General features: G+C 62.5%; 1 protein-coding gene across 7 annotated transcripts in view; it reads right to left on the bottom strand.

The window, feature by feature from the left end:
* Positions 1-1,132: 1,132 nt before the first annotated feature.
* DAGLA (diacylglycerol lipase alpha) overlaps positions 1,133-17,190 on the bottom strand; it is a 60,056-nt gene continuing 43,998 nt past the window's right edge. For 6 of the 7 annotated variants that reach the window (XM_034645275.1, XM_034645280.1, XM_034645276.1 and 3 more), the window contains 14 exons: positions 16,597-16,731; positions 15,988-16,065; positions 14,031-14,155; positions 11,055-11,208; positions 10,532-10,615; positions 10,349-10,426; positions 9,330-9,410; positions 8,353-8,495; positions 7,966-8,034; positions 7,560-7,632; positions 6,123-6,319; positions 5,292-5,421; positions 4,600-4,784; positions 1,133-3,300 (listed from right to left, as the gene is read on the bottom strand). In XM_034645275.1, the coding sequence (XP_034501166.1) occupies positions 2,337-3,300; positions 4,600-4,784; positions 5,292-5,421; positions 6,123-6,319; positions 7,560-7,632; positions 7,966-8,034; positions 8,353-8,495; positions 9,330-9,410; positions 10,349-10,426; positions 10,532-10,615; positions 11,055-11,208; positions 14,031-14,155; positions 15,988-16,065; positions 16,597-16,731 (2,496 nt within the window). In that variant the 3' untranslated portion in view covers positions 1,133-2,336. The remainder of the gene's footprint in view (positions 3,301-4,599; positions 4,785-5,291; positions 5,422-6,122; positions 6,320-7,559; positions 7,633-7,965; positions 8,035-8,352; positions 8,496-9,329; positions 9,411-10,348; positions 10,427-10,531; positions 10,616-11,054; positions 11,209-14,030; positions 14,156-15,987; positions 16,066-16,596; positions 16,732-17,190) is intronic. The other variant, XM_034645281.1, reaches the window with a different exon arrangement.

The raw sequence follows: 17,190 nt of genomic DNA, 5'->3' as shown, positions 1-17,190 counted from the left end.
TACAAAAAGTCACGGGAGAATGGCACGGACTGTGCCTGAGTGTCTGTGGGGCCCAGCTGCTCGCTACCGATTGCATATGGAGGTCGCCCAGGCCCCTGGGAGAACAGGCCAGCTCACGGCTGGGAGTTTGTGCTGCGGTCTGGGGCATAGAGTGGGGTTGGGTCTGAGCCTAGCTGGGCTGAGGGGGGTGGCTCAGACCCCCCCAAGTGTGGTGTGGGGAGGAAGGGAGAGATGCTCAGCAGGCCCATTCCTGCAGGGGTGTGGCGGGGAGGGGGCGGGTTTGGGGGGGGCTGACCCCGGGCCATCCAGGGCTGAGTCCGAGCCTGCCCCAGCCCCAAGTCTGTAACCCTGTGTGGCTGCAGCCTTGGGGGTGGGGAGTCTGTCCCTGATGGCTCAGTCCTGGGCATGGGTGGGTACCACACCCCCTTAGAGGTCCCAGGGCCCACCCTGGCGGAGGCAGAATTAAAAGGCCAGACACCAAGTCTCTCCCTGCAATTGGCTGAGGTGCTTGTTGGAACTTTACTCTGATTCACGATTTGTTTTTTTTTTTTAAACTCTAAGAGCCACTGATTCCATCTTGCTTCTGCTGGGCCCAGGCTCTGCCAGCAGCGGGCCCCTCAGCAGGGGCGTCATGGAGTCTTGCGAGGAGTGGGTGTCGGGGGGGGGGGGGGCCCAGCTCCCCGGTCTCTGTCTCCATCTGTCAGGGTGGGCAGGGGTCCCAGAGCAGCATCCAGGCCAGTCCCAGCTGTGTGGGCCGGAGGTCAGGACACAGGCCCCAGATACCAGTGATCATGAGATTGGGGTGGGGTGTCTTGGTCAGGGGAGTCTAGGAGCCCCGGAGAGGCTGTGGGGGGGGCCAGCATGGGGGAGTCTGCCTCCGAGGAGACGAAGGCACAAGCGGGCGGTCAGTGCCTGGGCACACACCAGTTTTCCAAACCCCGGGGTCAGAACAGCAGGTAGGACAAGGGGTATGGCGACGTCTGGAACTGAGCTCATCCTATGCTTCCCCCAACCCCCAGGCCTCCATCCTAGTCTGTTTCTGGGCGGGCTGGGAGGGCAGCAAGCAGGCGGGGCAGGTAGGGTGGGGTGGGTGCCTCCGCAGCCCCATCCTGGGGAGCAGCACACACCCCCCCCCCGCCTGGCAGGGAAGGATCCCCTCCCGCTGTGGACTGGGTAAACGGGGAAAGCCCCAGAGCCCCTGGCCCTCCTGCTCCCCCTTTAGCTGGGTCCCCCAATACCCCACGCTAGGTTCCACTTCCTGCCAACAGGACATTGTGGGTAGGAGGGAAGAGAGGCCCGCTGCCAGGAGAGCGCTCAGGCCAGTGAGGAGGGGGAGCTGAGGGGAGCTGAGGCATGTTTGGTTTCAGATCCCAGGGCCCCTCCGAGAGGCTGCCTAGGTGTGCGAGTGAGGTGATATAAAGGGGTTATGTGGGGCCCTCAAAGGAAGGGGGATTTGGGTGTCCTCCTTCCCAGGGCACTGACTGCAGCCAGGGGTGGTCACATCCGTGCATTCTGCCCTTCGAGTGGCCAGGATCCCTGGGGGTAGAAGGCAAGCTAGGAAGAAACAGGCAGATGGGGCAGGCCAGGGTGCCCAGGACCCACTGCCAAGGGATCGGTATGAGGGGCACCAAGCAGAGAAGGGGTGGTCTTGACCCCACCCTCCTCCCGGCCCGTCCAGGCCCCCTCCAGGCCCGTGGCTGCCTTGGGCTCTGTGGAGACGGGCCCCCTCCCATCCCTGCTCCGAACACATGATGGGGCCGGGGAGGGGGGCTTGGAAGCCCAGGAAACATCCCGAGCCCAGCCCAGCGGCATCTGTAAACACACGCAGCGGCTGTGGGCCACCTTGGTGTGGGGTCACCCCAGGGGGCTGGCCGGCAGGCACCAGATCTGGGGGGTGGCCAGGGCAGATGGCAGCCTGGACCACAGATGTGAGTATGTGGGGAGAGGGCTGCTCTCCATCTCGGCCCTGGGAGAGCAGCCAGAGGGCTGTGCTGGGGAGTCCGCACGCCCACTACCCGTCCTGCGGGGGACAGTCAGGCTGAGAGGGTGCAGTGCTGCCCTCCCCACCTGGCAGGCTGCCCCAGGCTCCTCCCTGCTTCACACCCCTCCCCCATCTAGAGGACATAGATCCCGGCCACCCGGCCACCCAGTGGTTTTCCTAAGCTGAGGTAGGGCTGGGGACCCCCAGCTCAGCAGTAGTGCCCCATGCCTGAGGCTGAACTGGCCCCTCGGTGGGGGCCTCTCCTCAAAGCGGCCTGGCCCTGGGGGCAGCCACCAGGAGCCCGAGGGGCCACCTGCTCCGGCCTGGGCCTCAGCCGGCAGCCACTCCTGGGGTGCTAGCGCGCTGAGATGACCAGGTCGTCCTGCTTGGCCGGGCTGGCCCCATGGCCGGTGGGGGTAGAAGTCCGGATCTTGTCCGCTGCCAGGCACTCCTGGCTGCCAAGACCCGTGGGTGTCAGGTCCATGAGCTCGCCCGAGGAGCTGAGCGGGAAGGAGGGCGAGAGCGAGATCCCCGAGGAGGGGTCAGCTGAGCCGGCGAAGAGCCTTGGGGGCTTGGGCACCAGGTTGGGCTCAAACTGGGCGCGGAGCAGGATCTCTTGCTGGCTGGGGGACTTGGGGCCCTCGGCATAGTCGCTGGTGGGGCTCTCGGGCACCACCATGCAGTAGAGGTCCTGGAAGGAGCTGCTCTTACTGTCCAGGTTGAAGAGGCTGTCGATGAACTCGGCGAACTCCAGCACCTGAGGGCTGGGCGAGTCCCCCAGGCGCCCGTCGTGCAGGGCCAGCTCTCCCACTGGGGCCGCCCCCCCACCGCCGCCGCCACTCCCCTCCTCCTCGTCCTCGTTGGCTGTGGCACTGGGGGGCCGCTCGGGGGTGACGCCCCCGCTGCCCAGGGCCGCCTCCAGGGGCTGCGTGTCCTGAGAGTGCTTGGACAGGCTGTCGGCCGCCAGCAGCTCGGTGCGCGAACTCAGGGACGGGTTCTCCTCCGGGATGGCGGGGTCAATGTAGAAGAGATGGCCCTCGTCCCGCTCCAGCACGGCGCGGAGGCTGGGTGAGCCGCGGATGCTGCGGAAGCCCGACGAGCGCCGGGAGTCGAAGCTGTACAGGGACTCGGTGTCCGACAGGCTCTCCATGGTGGCCAGCGGCGCCCGCCGGGCCTGCAGCTCCGCTGCCAGCCGCTCCTGGGTGGACAGCAGCAGCAGCTCCACGGGGTCCTGGCGGGCCGCCGTGGCCGCCACCACCGGCGACAGCAGCCGCCCCTCCGAAAAGCCCTCCAGGCTCATCTCAGACTGGGACTTGCTCCTACAGAGGGCAGGGCAGGGGGGCGCCAGACTCAGGAGGGGCAGAGACTCTGGGGTGGGTCCCTCCCGCTCCTGGGGTGCAGGGAACTTGGGGAAGGGAGGAAGGGAGAGTTCAATTAGCAGGTGGTTCAACAGGGTGAGGCAGGGGCCCTCAGTTTTAAAAAACAAGTCACAAGACCCCAAGCTAGAAGGCAAAAGGGCTGATGCTGTGGGTGGGGGCACTGAAGGCCTAAGGCCCCGCTGGGAGCCCTGGGGTGCCCGGAGCGCTGCTGGGGCACTTGGCACCCACGGGAGCCTAGGACCCAGAGAGATGGGCTGCCCCAGGTCACTCATGAGGCAATGGTGGGAAGGGAGAGAGGGGACGGGGAGGGAGAAAGGGAGAGAGCACTGCCCAGAGCTGCCCCCACTGGTTCTCTCGCACCCTCAGGACCAGCACGCTTCTGTGCCTCTCCTGGGACCACTTCCTTCCTCACACTGGGGTTCCTCCCGCCTCTGCCATGGGTTAGAGCCCTCTGCTGGACCGACAGGGGAGTGGCAGGGGCCGGGCAGAGGGGGGAGGATTGCAGTTCCTCTGAGCAGACGTGGTCATGCAGCTGCCACAGGAAATGCACAAATGGTAGGGAGAGATGTCCAGGTGTCCCCACCAAGGGCCAGGAAGCGGCGACCACCCTTCAGAGCAGCCTCCTGTCCAAATCTGTGACCTGGCCCGGAAGTGTCCCAGAGAGGCAAGAAGATTCCCAGCCGCCCTTTCAGAGCCACCCCCTGTAAGAGTGTGTGGGGCTCGGTCAGGGCGCAGGTGTGCTCACACACCCACGTGCACGGCTGCCCATCCTAGCAGCCCTTTCGTAAGAGTGGCTCAGCGTCTGACTTGCTGTATGTCCTACAGGTGAGTATGCCTGTGGGGCTCTCTGTGCGCTTACGGCTACTGCTAGTGAACACGTATGCGTGTGCACGTGTGAGCGTCACTACGGAAACACCTGTGTGCGTGCGTGTACGTGCACGGTATCCGTCTGTTTGGGCTAAACGGCTATGAGCGAATCTCTGTGCTTGCGGCCCTGGGTCTGCGCATCCCTAGACGACCACTGTCCCACGTGGGCTTCAGTGATGGCCAGCTAGGGGGCCACGGGAGCAGACCAGGAGACCCTGAGCGGAGGGGCAAGTTGGAGCCCTCCTGCGCATGTGAACACCCGCAGGCCCCATGCGCGGTGTACGCAGGCGCACAAGCATTCATGTGCTGGAACGCACTTGCGGCGCCCTCACGGACGCTCTGGGGCAGTGGGGCTGCGCAGGCAGGACTCACCTGACGCTGTTGTGGTGGTCCGGGGCGGGCAGCTCCAGGGCGAGGCCGGCGGGCATGGGTGGTCCCGTGGGCAGCGGCTGCTGTTGGAAGATGAGCTCGGGAGTCAAGTCCACCTCGGTGGGGCTCACCATGACCTTAGCAGCAGAGAGCAGGGCCGTCTTCCCCTTGTTGTAGTTCTCCAGCACCTGGGGACAGGTCGGGCAAGCTGGTGGTGGTGGTGGAGGGGTGACTATCACATGTGGGGTGGGGCAGCAGGACAGGCCTCTCAGGCCAGAGCCTCGTGGGGTTGGCCGGGCCCCACTCCTGCCCACCCTCCACCCCCAGCCCAGGTCCCTGCTCCACCAGGAAGGCCTGGGACTGGCCCTGAAATCACGCTTTGCCCCACAGATGGGCCAGGCTGGCACTCTCTTTCCCTATGGCCAGCCTTTCCATGGCCAGGTGACAGCTGAGGGTGCCCCTGCTCGGCTGTATGTCTGTAACGGGCCAGGTCCCTGGGAGTCTCCCAGACCCCTCCCCACCATGGGACCCACATGACCATGTGGACAGCAGGGGTGTGGAGATCAGAACAGGAGCTCTGACTCACTTCTCTGGACGTCCGCACTCTTGCCTGTCATATGGGGACGGAGACCCTGGCCGCAGAGTGCCGCAGGGCTCTGATGAGGCGTCATTGCCCAGGCTGCCTGGGGGCTCACCTTGTTGAGCCCCTCCATGACCACATAGGGGAGGTGCTCATGCAGCATGGCCGGCGAGATGATCACTTCGTTGAAGGCCTTGTTGTCGCCCCAGATGGCAAAGTACGTGGGCTCCTCTTGCTCACAGCAGCTGGGGGGCATGGGGGCCGGACGGAAGCTGAGGGTGGGTGGCAGCCTGGCTCCGGCCTACGGGTCCCTGGGCTCTCTGCTCGGGCCTCAGCCGGAGCCCTTACCCTCCCCTCTCCCCCAGCCAGGAACGTGTATGCCAAATGGGCCTCAGCCACAGTCCCTACACAGCCTGCTACCTGCTCATGGCCTGGGCACACCTGCTCCGCCCTGCTCCACCCTGCTCACAAGCCTTTTGTCACTGGGACGAGGGTTCAGCCCCACCCTCTGAAAGAGCACGAAGGGGAAGAAGTCTCCGTACTGCTGCCCCACCCCTGCTCACAACTGCTGCCGACTAATCCCAGAGGGGATGCCACACAACTGAGGTGTGAGCGGGCCAGGGCCTCAGGGTGAGCCCCCCAAAGCATCCGCTTTTAAATGGACCACAAGTGGGGAGAGCTACCCTGGGGGACACCAGGAAAGGCCTGACACTGGGAACAGAGGCTTGCACCATCAATAGAGGAGCCTGGGGTCCTGCTCTGGACTGTCTTTTGTTCCACTGCCAGGGCCCAAGGCTAGGGCAACCCCCACCAGGAGTATCCTGGACCACCATCTCCCTGCCTCTGCCCCCAGTCCCAGGGGCTGACTACGTCAGGTCAGCCCCGTCCCCCATGTCCCTGGTCACTGCCACCCCCCAGCTGCCCCAGGGTCGCAGGCAGCACCTACCAGCACTGCTCTGCTGGGTGGTTGTGGACCACATGGATGATGCGGCCGGGTGGGTAGAGAGGGGTGCTGGCTGACAGGGCGATGGTCAGGTCGCTGGGGTGGGTCCAGAGCCGTGTGCTGGCGAGGGTGGCCACCTCGACCTCCTCAGGCAGCTCCGACTTGGGGATACATTTGGTGGCCCCCACAATAATTCGCCACTGTGCAGGGGAGATGGGGACAGAGCTGAGCAGGGTTGGCTGGTGGACAGCGGCAGAAGGGGCCTCAGAAGGGGGCTCAGAGGTGACAGTGGGAGCTGCGATGGCCATGGGGCAGAGGGCTGAACAGTGCCCACCTAAAGAGGCAGTGGCTGAGGCATATGGTGGCCACGATGGCCAAAAAGATGCCCAGGAGAGATGACGTGACAGTGTTAAATTTCAGGGCTATAAAGGGGCTGGGAGGCCAGTCGACTGCTTATCCAGAGGATGGGGAAACAGCCCAGCAAAGGAAGGGACTTGTTCTAGGTCATGTCCCAAGTCAGAGACAGAGCAGACCCCGAAGTTCACTCCAGCTGCATCTAAGAGGCCTGGCCACATCTGGGTTGGCCCCCAGCCACCTGCCTCCCGGGCCTGACGAATGCGCAGGCCTGGGTCCAAGAGGAGCAGTTCTGCCTCCCAGGACCAGGCTCCTCCAGGCTGACATGGCCCCCTAAGGCTTTGCTGCCCTGCCCACCCCTGTCCCCTGGTGCCTGGCCCAGCGCCCTGCCTGCCAGGAGGTCATGGGCACCAAGGCTGGAACAGTCCAAACCGGGCAGAGATGATGAGCACGGTGGGCCCAGGGGTCAGAGAGGACATGCTGGTCCAGGTTGGCCCCTTCCTGCCTGTCTCGGGGTACCTGGCCACGGCACCCATGCCCGCCTGGCACGCTGAGGATAGCTTGACACAGGATGAGCCCCCAGCGTGCTCAGACACCTGATAGGGATGAGGCAGGGCTGAGCCTCTCCTTAGCCCCAATGGAGCATCAGAACAAACTGTACCCAGACGCTCTCCGGTGGCGGCATCTGGACTCGTGAAGCCTGGGGAACCGCAGCAGGCTCGGCAGAGGCCTTCCCGTCACGAACTCGAAGCACCGAGCCTCGGGCCTGCTTTTTCCTGACTTTAGGCAGCTCTGGGTGACGGGGCCAGGACTCAGGAGCCCTTGGTCCCAGTCCTGACAGCTTGTGTGAGCAAAAACAAGTCCCTTACCCACTCTGGGCCTCGGTTTCCCCCTCTGTACAAGGACAGGCCATGGGGGAGATAAGATGAGTGTGGAGGTGCTGAGAGTTTGATGGCCTGGGGTTCCCATGACACCAGCCGCAACTGGCCTGGCCTCACATGGCTGGGCCCTCTGGTGCTTTGTGCCAAGGGTCAGGCAAGTGCCCAGGGCCCAGCATGCCCAGGTGGGGGGTGGGGAGGGGCTCACTTTGGGCTTGGTGCTTCGCTGTAGGACATCTAGGAGCTGTCTGCGGAAGCCTTCCAGCTGGGAGAGGCCGATCCTGGGGAAGGAAGCAAGCCGGGTGTCAGCCTGGCTGGGCCAGGGACTGGGAGGGCTGTGGGGTATGGGGGCAGAAGGGCAGGCACACGACAGCCACAGGAAGAACACCATGCCATCAGGATCATGCGGTGGGAGGGTAGGTAGGGGTGAGTCTGCAGCTCAGCAGGGCCTAGCCAGGGAAGGGAGGTCAGGGAGGGTGGGGCCACCTGTCCTCTCGCTCTGGGGGCTCTGGGATTTCCGGGGGAGATGGGCATCTGAGGGAGAGGCCCCAAGGAGGCAGGAACAGCTGGCCAGGACAGTGGTGACAGGGAGCGACTTGTGACTTGCGACTCGCCTGGGGACAAGATCTTTGCCCAGAACCACAGCCGTCACAAATTCCTTGGAGTACTCCATGGCGTCCTCGCTGCAAAGGAAGCCAGGGGGTGCTAAGGCAGGGGTGGTGAGGGGGCCCTGCTCCAGCATTCCTGGGGTTAGTGTTTTGACACAAGGCCCTCCGGGGGGCCAGGCTGGGCTGCCTGCTCCCGGTCGTACCTTTCCTGCCAGTGAGGCTTTGCCAGGCCTAGATCTTGGGGTCTGCCCGGCATTTAACCCAGCACCCCTCCCTCCACTTACCAGGCCAATTGCAGGCCTCCACGTGACCAGAAGCCAGACTGCCCAGGCCAGCTCCCAAGAGTTTAGCCCCCATCAACCCAAGCCAGCTCTCAGGCCCCAGGCTGCTCACCTCAGCAGGCCGCCTGGTGGGGAGTAGGCAAAGCACTTGAGGGTAGGGTACTGGGGGCGCAGCAAGAAGGAGAGGATGGCGGCTGTGCCTGCACCCAGGGAGTGGCCCACCACAATCAGGCCGTAGTGTTTGGTTCCTCGGCCCTGAAAACCGAGAGAATTCTGAGAACCCTGCCCCACGGACAGTCTGGACTAGCTAATACCAGGCAGGGAGAGGAAGAGCCAAGCTAGACTCACACAGAGCAACTCCTTGGGGAGACTCTTCTAATAAACTCCTACTCATCCTTCAAAACCTTGTTCAGAGTACCTCCTTGGAGAAGCCCTCCCTGATTTTCCGGGAGAGGCTTACTCCCTCCTAGACGCTGCATCTCGACTCGCGGAAGACCCGTATATATGGTGCTTACACTCTACTAGTCAGTGTGCATTCTATGGAGAGTAGCCTCTAGAATACTCATTTGTTCACCTGCCCCCGTTTCTGTGCCCCAACAAGTAGATGGGGTCTCCGGAGGCCAGGGACCGCTTGGCTTTGGGAAGGGCGGTTGGCCGTACTTGGGGGCTGCCTCCCCACGGAGCAGGCAGTGGGTAGGATCCAGATCACCACCCCCCCCCACAGCAACACCCTTCCTATGGACTCTGTGAGTATTTTTCTTTGTTGTCTATTTTATATTTTGAAGCCCCTGCCCAGAACCATCTTTGTGCCTCCAGCGCCTGGCACTGAGCAGGTGCTCATAACTGGTGGGGGGGCGCTGAGCAGGGAAGCCCAAGAAACGCTGATACAAGAGAGGAAAGGGTCAGAGGGGGTGGGAGGGACTGAGCGAGTGAGGAGGGGGCCAGGAATCAGGCATCAAAGGAGAGCGTAAGAGCCTGACTTGTGGGGCGTAGGGGGGGCTCCACCGTGCACACACCCTGCCGCCAGTGTTGCCTTGGGGGAGGCAGAGCTGGCACGGCCAGGGCCCGGGGGCAGGGAAAGTGCCTCACCAGGTCTCGCCCAAAGGCCTGGGATAGGACCATCTCCTGCTCCAGCTTCTTCTTGATGTATTCAGCCGAGAGGACCATTCCCTGGGGAAGGAGGAGCAGAGGTGGGTGTCACGGGGTGGTAGGTCTTTTACCTTTTGTGTTTTTTTTTAAGATTTATTTATTTATTTTGAGAGAAAGAGAGAGAGAAAGAGTGAGCACGCAGTGGGGAGGGGCAGAAGGAGAGGGAGAGAGAGTCTTAAGCAGACTCTGTGCTGAGCGTGGAGCTGGAACCCAGGGCTCGGTCTCACAACCCTGAGATCACAACCTGAGCTGAAACCAAAAATCAGATGCTTGGGGTGCCTGGGTGGCTCAGTCGTTAAGCGTCTGCCTTCGGCTCAGGTCATGATTCCATGATCCCGGGGTTCTGGGATCGAGCCCCGTGTCCGGTTCCCTACTCAGTGGAGAGCCTGCCTCTCCCTCTCCCTTTGCTCCTCCCCCCTGCTCATGTGCGTGCTCTTTCTCTCTCTCTCTCAAATAAATAACATCTTTAAAAAAAAAAAAAAGGTTAAAAAAAAAAATCAGAGCCTTAACCAACTGTACCACCTAGGCGTCCCGGGAGGGAGGTCTTTTAGAGACCAGCCAAACTGGTGACTGGAAACTCACCAATCCTGTCCCAACCATTTCCCCTTTGGTCCTCCTAACCACCTGGCTGTGGGGGCTGGTGGAGACTTTACCACATCACTTCCATTTCACAGACGACAAAACTGCGGCTCAGAAGAGTTGTGTGTCTTACAGAAACCAATCCCTTCCCAGCTGCCTCTTCAGGCTCTTCTGGGACAGGATCTGGACCAGGAAGGACTGTGGGGCTCCCGGTGGGTAGGCCACAGTGGACCTTCTAGATGAATCCACGCTCCTCTGACCCATGTCTCCCCGGAGGCCCAGCAGGCAGGGAGAGCCCCCACCCCAACAGCAGGACAGGTGTGCGTGCTGGTAGGGGAGGAGAGAAGGCAAGGGGCCTCAGCACTCAGAAGGAAGAGTACCTTGTGTCCCAGCCAGGTGCCGTGGTGCCCCTCCACGGGGAGGCGCTCGGCGTCCCCAGTCAGGTCTGTCAGGGCATCCTTGTGGAGAGAGACGACAGGTGAGGGCTGGGGGAGGACAGGGAGGGGGAGGTGGGCACCGCTCAGGGGCTGTAAGGGGTGGGCTGGGAGCCACAGGCAGCCTACCTTGGGGGAAAGGGTTCCCCGGATACTGATGACCACCTTCTTCTTGTCATGGTCTACGGCCACGTAGAAGGGGGTCTCATAGACCTAGGATAAGGGGGGCTCATAAGCCAAATGGCCCTGGGATGGGGACAGACTCAGGGAGTGACCTAAGCAGGTCTCCTGGCCAAGGAACCAGCTCCCTGGGCCCCCGCATGGCTGCCAGGGCTCCCTCCAGGCTCCTCCCAGCTCAGGCAGCCTGAGTGCTGCTGTCCTGCCCACAGAGTCTAGAGCGACTGCTGTCCCCTCCCCAGGGCCTCGCTGCTGAATCCCTCCATCCCTTCCCCCAGGGGGCTGAGCCCAGAAGCCCCAGCGCTGGCTGTGGGGTCGGGGCCCACTTTCTAGCCCCAGAGGGGGTGCGGGCCAGGCTGCAGGGCGGGGAGAGGGTCCACCTGGGGGGGGCAGGCCCAGCCCCGCCTGTCCCTGCAGCCCGCTGAGGACAGAGGCTGCGGGGGACGCTGTGCATGGGCCCAGCGTGGCCGCTCACCGCGTCGTGGCAGGATGTGTATACGATGTCCACAGCGGTCATGTTCTCGTCCAGGAAGTGGCGCCGGATGGCAATGGCGTTGCAGCCACAGCAGTTGTCCTCCTCGATGGTGACTCCTGGGGCAAAGCGGGGCCGCGCGGGGCACAGGCAGCACCTGGCGGGGAGTGGCCGGGGGTTCAGAGACCCGGAGAGTGACTGTCCCTGCCAGCCTCTCCGGTACCTCCCTCGGGCACTCCCATGGTCCTCACCCTACTCGGCCTCAAGGCGGCAGGGGCCCCATTGGGCCTCTCCCTCTCCCCGCAATGCTCTCCCCGCCTCACCCCTGGGTTGCTCTTCCCTCACTGGCGGCTTCCCTGGGCTCGGCCTCTGCCGTAGCTACGCTCTTCTCGCTAGCTCCTCACCCGTCTCCGGTGTGGTGTTCGACGCCGCCTCTGAGCTGTCGAAACTCCCAACCTGCTCCCGGCCTCCAGATGCCCCCATCCCACCCTTCTGGGCCTCAGGCCCCGTGGGCTCGCGTGCTTCCTGAGTCCCCCACGCCCAGCTGCTCCTTGCCCAGCTCCCTACTTGGAGCTGGCCTCAGGTCCCCTCCCCACCTCACGTCCCGCAGCCTGTCGCTCAGCACATCAGCTCACTCTGGCTTCAAATGACAGCAGACTCCGACCACTTTCCCTCATGCTTTCCACCCCTTCCACCATTATCTCTGCCTCAAAACGTCATGGTGGCCTCCTGACTGGTCTCCCTCATCTACTCTTGCCCTCGACATTCTCAGTCGGCAGCCAGAGTGACCCTCTAAGACATTAGTCGAGCCATGTCGCTTCACACAAAACCCTACGCTGAGGCCCTTCCTGTGCAGTGTAAGAGCTGGAGTCCTTGCCAGGGTCCACGGCCTGCCCCATCAGGCCTTGGTTCTCTGGCTCGCTGCCTCCGACTTCCCTTAGGCCACACTGCCCGCCCTCGGATGCACTGGCCAGACTGCACGACAGGACTTCTCACTTCCTTTGGGCCTCTGCTTAAATGTATGTCACGGTGAGGTCCACCCTGGTCACCTCTAGCACAGCCAGCCCCCTGCCGCCGTTCCCCGGCCTGACAACACCTGCCCCCCCCCCGGTTCTCCCCAGCGTCCCTCTGCTCCTATAGGCTCCGCGTCCTTGTGTGTGTACTGTCCGCACCTCCCCCCAGGAAACGGCTCCACGGGGCAGGGTTTGCTCTGCCTGTGTACAGCCGTGCCCCCCGGACCAGGCACACAGCCAGCGTCCCCCGGATGAACAGCGGGGGGCTGGAGGGGTGCAGCGGCTCCTCAGGCCACCAGAGGGAGCCAGCAGCCAACAGATCAGGCCTGGTGCCCCGAGCGAGAACACAAGGCCCGAGTGGGCTCGCTGTCACGAGAGGACAATTGAGATTTTATCAAGAATCCTGAATTTCTTGGGACAAACCCAGAGGTTTGTCCTCACCTAAGCAGCACCTAAGGGACTGTTACCTACTTCCTAATGAGGCGAGGCCTCGCTGGGAAAACTCAGGTCCAGCCGAGTCTGGGAAGCTACAGGGCCTGGGGTGGGTGACTACCTCAAGGCATGTGGGGGGGGGCCTCCACAAACTGCAGGGCCAAGTGGGGGCCGGCCCGGGCCTGGGGGCCAGACTCCTGTTCCCAGGCAGCTGCCTCCTCTCTCCAGCCTCAGCCGGCATGTGGCCACCAGTGTGGCCTTCAGGGACAGACCCCTGGGCTCGAGGGCGGTCTTCTTTCTCCTCGCAGGCCCGAGAAGCCGAGAAACTGCAGCAACCCTCCTGTCTGCAGATCCGCCTGAGTGCCCAGCCCGTCAGCGACTCCCTGGCTTCTGAAGTACCCCGTGGGTGGGCGGGACGGGCACTGCCCGCACCAACAATGTCCCCACCCTGCCAGTGAGTAACGGAGCAGGGCCTGTCAGAGCCGGGGTCTCGAGACTCCTGGTCTGGAGCTCATTTTGAGAAGCTTCTCAGCAGTGGCAAGGACTCCCAAGGACGCTGGGAGGAACGCCAGCTGTGGGAGGGGGCGTGGGGTGCCTGGTCCACTCACTCTGTCACTGGGGGATGGGGAGAACGGGGTCCCAAGAGCCACCCAGCTTTCTGTAGAACGGAAGGGCCTCGAAGGAGGGGGTGTGGCTGCCCCAAGGGCAGGGGAGTCACAGACAGAATGCCAGCCTTTCCAGACCAGGAAGCCAGGGAGCTGTCCTCCTTCTGTCTGGGCTGGGCTAAGGTTGGAGACACCAAGGACGGGGAAAGGCCCCTCCCGGAGCTGTGCCCTTCTCTGACCCAGTTAGGAAAGCACAGCGTCCGCCCAGCCCCCAGAGGTGGGCTGTGGGCAGGTCTGGGGCAGGTGCCTTGCCAAATCCCTGTGAAAAGGGTCAAAGTCTTTCACTAAAGGGCCTTCTTGATGCCCTTCCAGAGGCCTCCATGGACTGGGTCTCTACTTTCAGAAAGACAGGGCACTGGACAGAAGCAGGAGAAAGAAAGATGTAGGTAGAGGGGAGGGGAGAGGAGAGGCGGAGCGAGGCAGAGAGGGATGGAAGGGGAAGGGAGCCAGCAGTGTCAGAGGCTAGGCAACTCTCATTCAATCCTCTCAAAACAACTCCAGGAGGAATGTATTGCCATCTCCACTTTACAGGTGAAGAAACTGAGCCTTGCAAAGGTAGGCCGACTTGCCCAAGGCTACAAGTGACAAAATCTGGATTCAAACCAAACAGTGTGTGATTCCAAAGCCCACGGTCTTCCTCGCCTTGGATTCAAACCAAACAGTGTGTGATTCCAAAGCCCACGGTCTTCCTCGCCTCAAGATAATGCGCAACTAGAGAGGTCAAGGCCCAGAGGCGGTGTGGAAGATAAGCCATGCAGGCCACAGACCACAGCGGAGATGGGAACAGGCACAGTGTATTTGGGGAGAGTCTCCCACCGGCTGGCCCAGCCTCAGGACCTCTGCCGGAAGGACGGGATGGGGGTACTCACGAGCAGGACCGTGCCAGCTGGCAGAGGCCACAGGCCGGTTTCCGCATCAGGTACATGGGCCACCCGTAGGCGGCCAGGGCGAAGAGCATGTAGTAGCAGACGTCCTTATAGCGGAGCATCTCTTGCTGGAAGAAAGGAGGCGGAGGCGGTCACCTCTTGCCCTTCCGGCCTGCAGCCTCTAGGCCCAAGGGGCTTCCCTGGATGGAGAAGGGAGCTGCCCTCCTGGCCTCCCCAAGGACCGCAGGCCCACCCTGCTCCCGTCTTGGAGGAAGGACCGCTCGTCCAGATGATAATTGCATTTCCCTAATTATCTCCATGCAACCAGGGCACGAAGCCTCCTGGGACCTGTTCTGCTGCTCCAGCCTCAGAATTAATGATTTGGGGACAGAAAAACACTCCTTGCACTGGATCGATTTCCTTGCCCGTTTTCCAGAGAAGGGAAGCAAGGGGGAGGTATGAAGGGCAACCACCCCGCCTCGGGAATCCGGCCTGGGAAGGGAAGTTTAACCCTGAGAGGCCCTGAGCTGGGGGTGTCCGGGTCTGGAGCAGCAGGGCCGGCCCTGGAGACACTGGGTGACCTGACAAGTCATCAACACTGTCTCAGCCTGCAAGGTCTTTGTCCGCAAATATGGTGAGACTCCAGTTTGACTGGGCAAGTCATGGGCTCCCCAGAGGTGTCTGGAGCAGATTGGGATCTCTGTGGAGAAAGGTGCCAGTTTGAAACCCAGCATCTAAGGCCAGTGGCTACTATCAGCCCGCTGGGCTGGAAGGACGCGGGAAGCACAGGTGTCCCAGCAAAGCGGCATCCAGTGTCCCGGGTGTGCCAGGCGCCGGAGGGCTCCTGCACTTAGGGGGAATTAGTCACCTTGTAAAAGTTAAAGAGGGTGATTAGTCATCTTCTGAAGTGAAACAGGTAGCACCTTAATAAGGGCCCAGAGGGGTGGAACCATCCCTGGGCCAGCTTTGTCTGCTCTTTAGGAATAAGCTGGAGAAGGTAATTATCCTCTCCATGTGTTGGAGCTCGGCTCCGGCTGGAAGGCGGGGTGCTGGCAGGCTCTGCCATGTGGGGGGCAGGGACCCCAGCACCTCAAGGCTCTGCGGCCCGCCTCTGGCCCCTCCTCCTTCACATGGTGAGAGAGCCCAGGGCAACCTGGGTAAGCAAGGCTGGGCACCTGCTGCGAGCAGGCCGTTTTCAGAGGGGATGCACATGCCTACTTTGGGCAGTGGGGACAGACAGAGACTGGAGGCTTTTCTAGGGGATTTAGATACAAGGGAGGAATCCTTTCTAGTAGGTCCCGACTGGGGAACCGGACTCAGAATGGCTCCTTTCCTCCCCACTAGAGCTCTGGGTGGCAGGTGTGCCCAGGTCCATTACCCATACAGGAATGGGCTCAAAGGGGAGGGAGGACTTGCTCAAGGCCACAGCGACAGCGGCGGAGCTGAAGCACCCCTCAGTTTGCTCCTGAGGCCGCTGGCTGCAGTTTCAGCCGGGGAAACACAGTGCCCTTGTGGGGGGGGGTTCTCTGGCCACAGGATCGGCCCCACCTTTATCTGTAAATACTGGGTTTCTAGTACAGATGCTTGCAAAGAGGTTCCGCTGCTCAAAAAAGCTTGAAACCAGTGAGGTACGTCGTGCTGCCTTTTAGGACAGCAGCAGCAGCAATCGGACAAGCAGCTCACCCTCGTGAAGCTATGACCTCAAGAGGCTGGGACCAAACATTCTGAGTGTGGTGAAGCCGATTCCAGGGTTTTGACCGTGGGGCCAGCGTGATGGGGGCGGTCCTCAGGAGGAAGGGTGGGAACTAGGAGGGAGGCTACGTGGAGAGCTGCAGGGGGACCCACAGAGGAGCAGGTGCAGCCCATGCTGTGGGGGCAGCAGGCAGGTGGTCTGCTCAGGCCGCCCCGGCAGAGGGGAGGGACCCGGGGTGGGGTGGGATGGGACGTGGCTCTGACTCACCGAGTTCTTGAGGTCAAGATACTTGGTGTTTCTGGTCACTGGCATCCCAGACAGGAAGGTCAAAATGTCATTGTTCGCCTGTAAAACCAGGGTGTGAAAGCGGCTGTCCCAGGTCCAGGGGGCATGGCTGAGAAAGGGGTCCAGGCCCCCCAGACTCTGCCTGCTTCCCAGGGGCCTGAACGTCCAAAGGAGTGTGTGGTTTCTAGCCCTTCCACGACCCAGCCAGTTTTCCCAAATCCTAGGTCTTCTCACATGTCCAGCTGTTCCCCTTCCACCAAAAGCATCAAACGCCACTCCCCACCCCCGCCCCGGGGACATTTCTGCCCAAGCTGAGGGTAACGTGCTTTGTAGGGGATGCCAGGAGATCCCAGCTGGGATCGGGGTTGGGGGGGGGTGGAATGGAAGCAAGTGCGGAGGCCCGAAGCACTGAGCATCATTCATGAGGGCCCCGTGGTTAGAAGTCTCCGGCGGCTGGCCCAGCAGAGGGAACTCACTCAAGCCAGAGCCAGGAGGGGAGGTGGCATCAGGGGGTCACCGGGGGGACCCCGGGGAGCGGGCGCAGCAGCAGCAGGGCAGCGGGGAGAGGCCCGGAGGATGGCGGGCGCTCACCTCGTCCAGCACGGCATTGCGCTTGGCCCGCTGCCGCTGCCGGAGCAGCACCAGACCAGCGATGATGTCGGAGGGCACGATGTCGAGGTCGCGGAAAAACTCGGCGAAGAGGTAGGCGATTTCTGAGTAGGCATCCTGTGAGGTCCAGGGGGGGCGGGAGGCAGGGGCAGGGGAGCGGGAGAGAGGGCAAGAGACCGGGTATGAATCCCCCGGGGCTGGGGCTCTGCTCTGGGCCCAGTCCCAGCTTGCCCCCGGCACCTGCTCGGCACCGGTCGGGCCCAACCCCGCATGGCCCTCTGCAGCCGTGACCCCGAGGGCCCTAGCCTGGGCTCTGGGACCCCACAGACCTGGCCAGAGCTGTCTGCGACAGCCACTGGACCTTGTCCGTCCTCCACCTCCCGGCCCTCTTCTGTCCTCAGAGCTCCTACAGCACTCACCATCACCGCCTACTACGCACAGATGCCAATGTGAGCCATTTCCTGTTCTTTCCCCAGCCACTAGGAATCAAGGCCTGCTCGGCCCGGCTTGTTTCTCCTCCGCCTTTCTCTCTAGCAGAGAAGCCAAAACTGAGCTCCTGGCTGCTGCCTCCCCACA

The sequence above is a fragment of the Ailuropoda melanoleuca genome, chromosome 16 (genome assembly GCF_002007445.2).
Source record: "Ailuropoda melanoleuca isolate Jingjing chromosome 16, ASM200744v2, whole genome shotgun sequence".
In the NCBI taxonomy this organism is placed as follows: Eukaryota; Metazoa; Chordata; class Mammalia; order Carnivora; family Ursidae; genus Ailuropoda; species Ailuropoda melanoleuca.
This window is presented reverse-complemented; position numbering and strand designations above follow the sequence as displayed.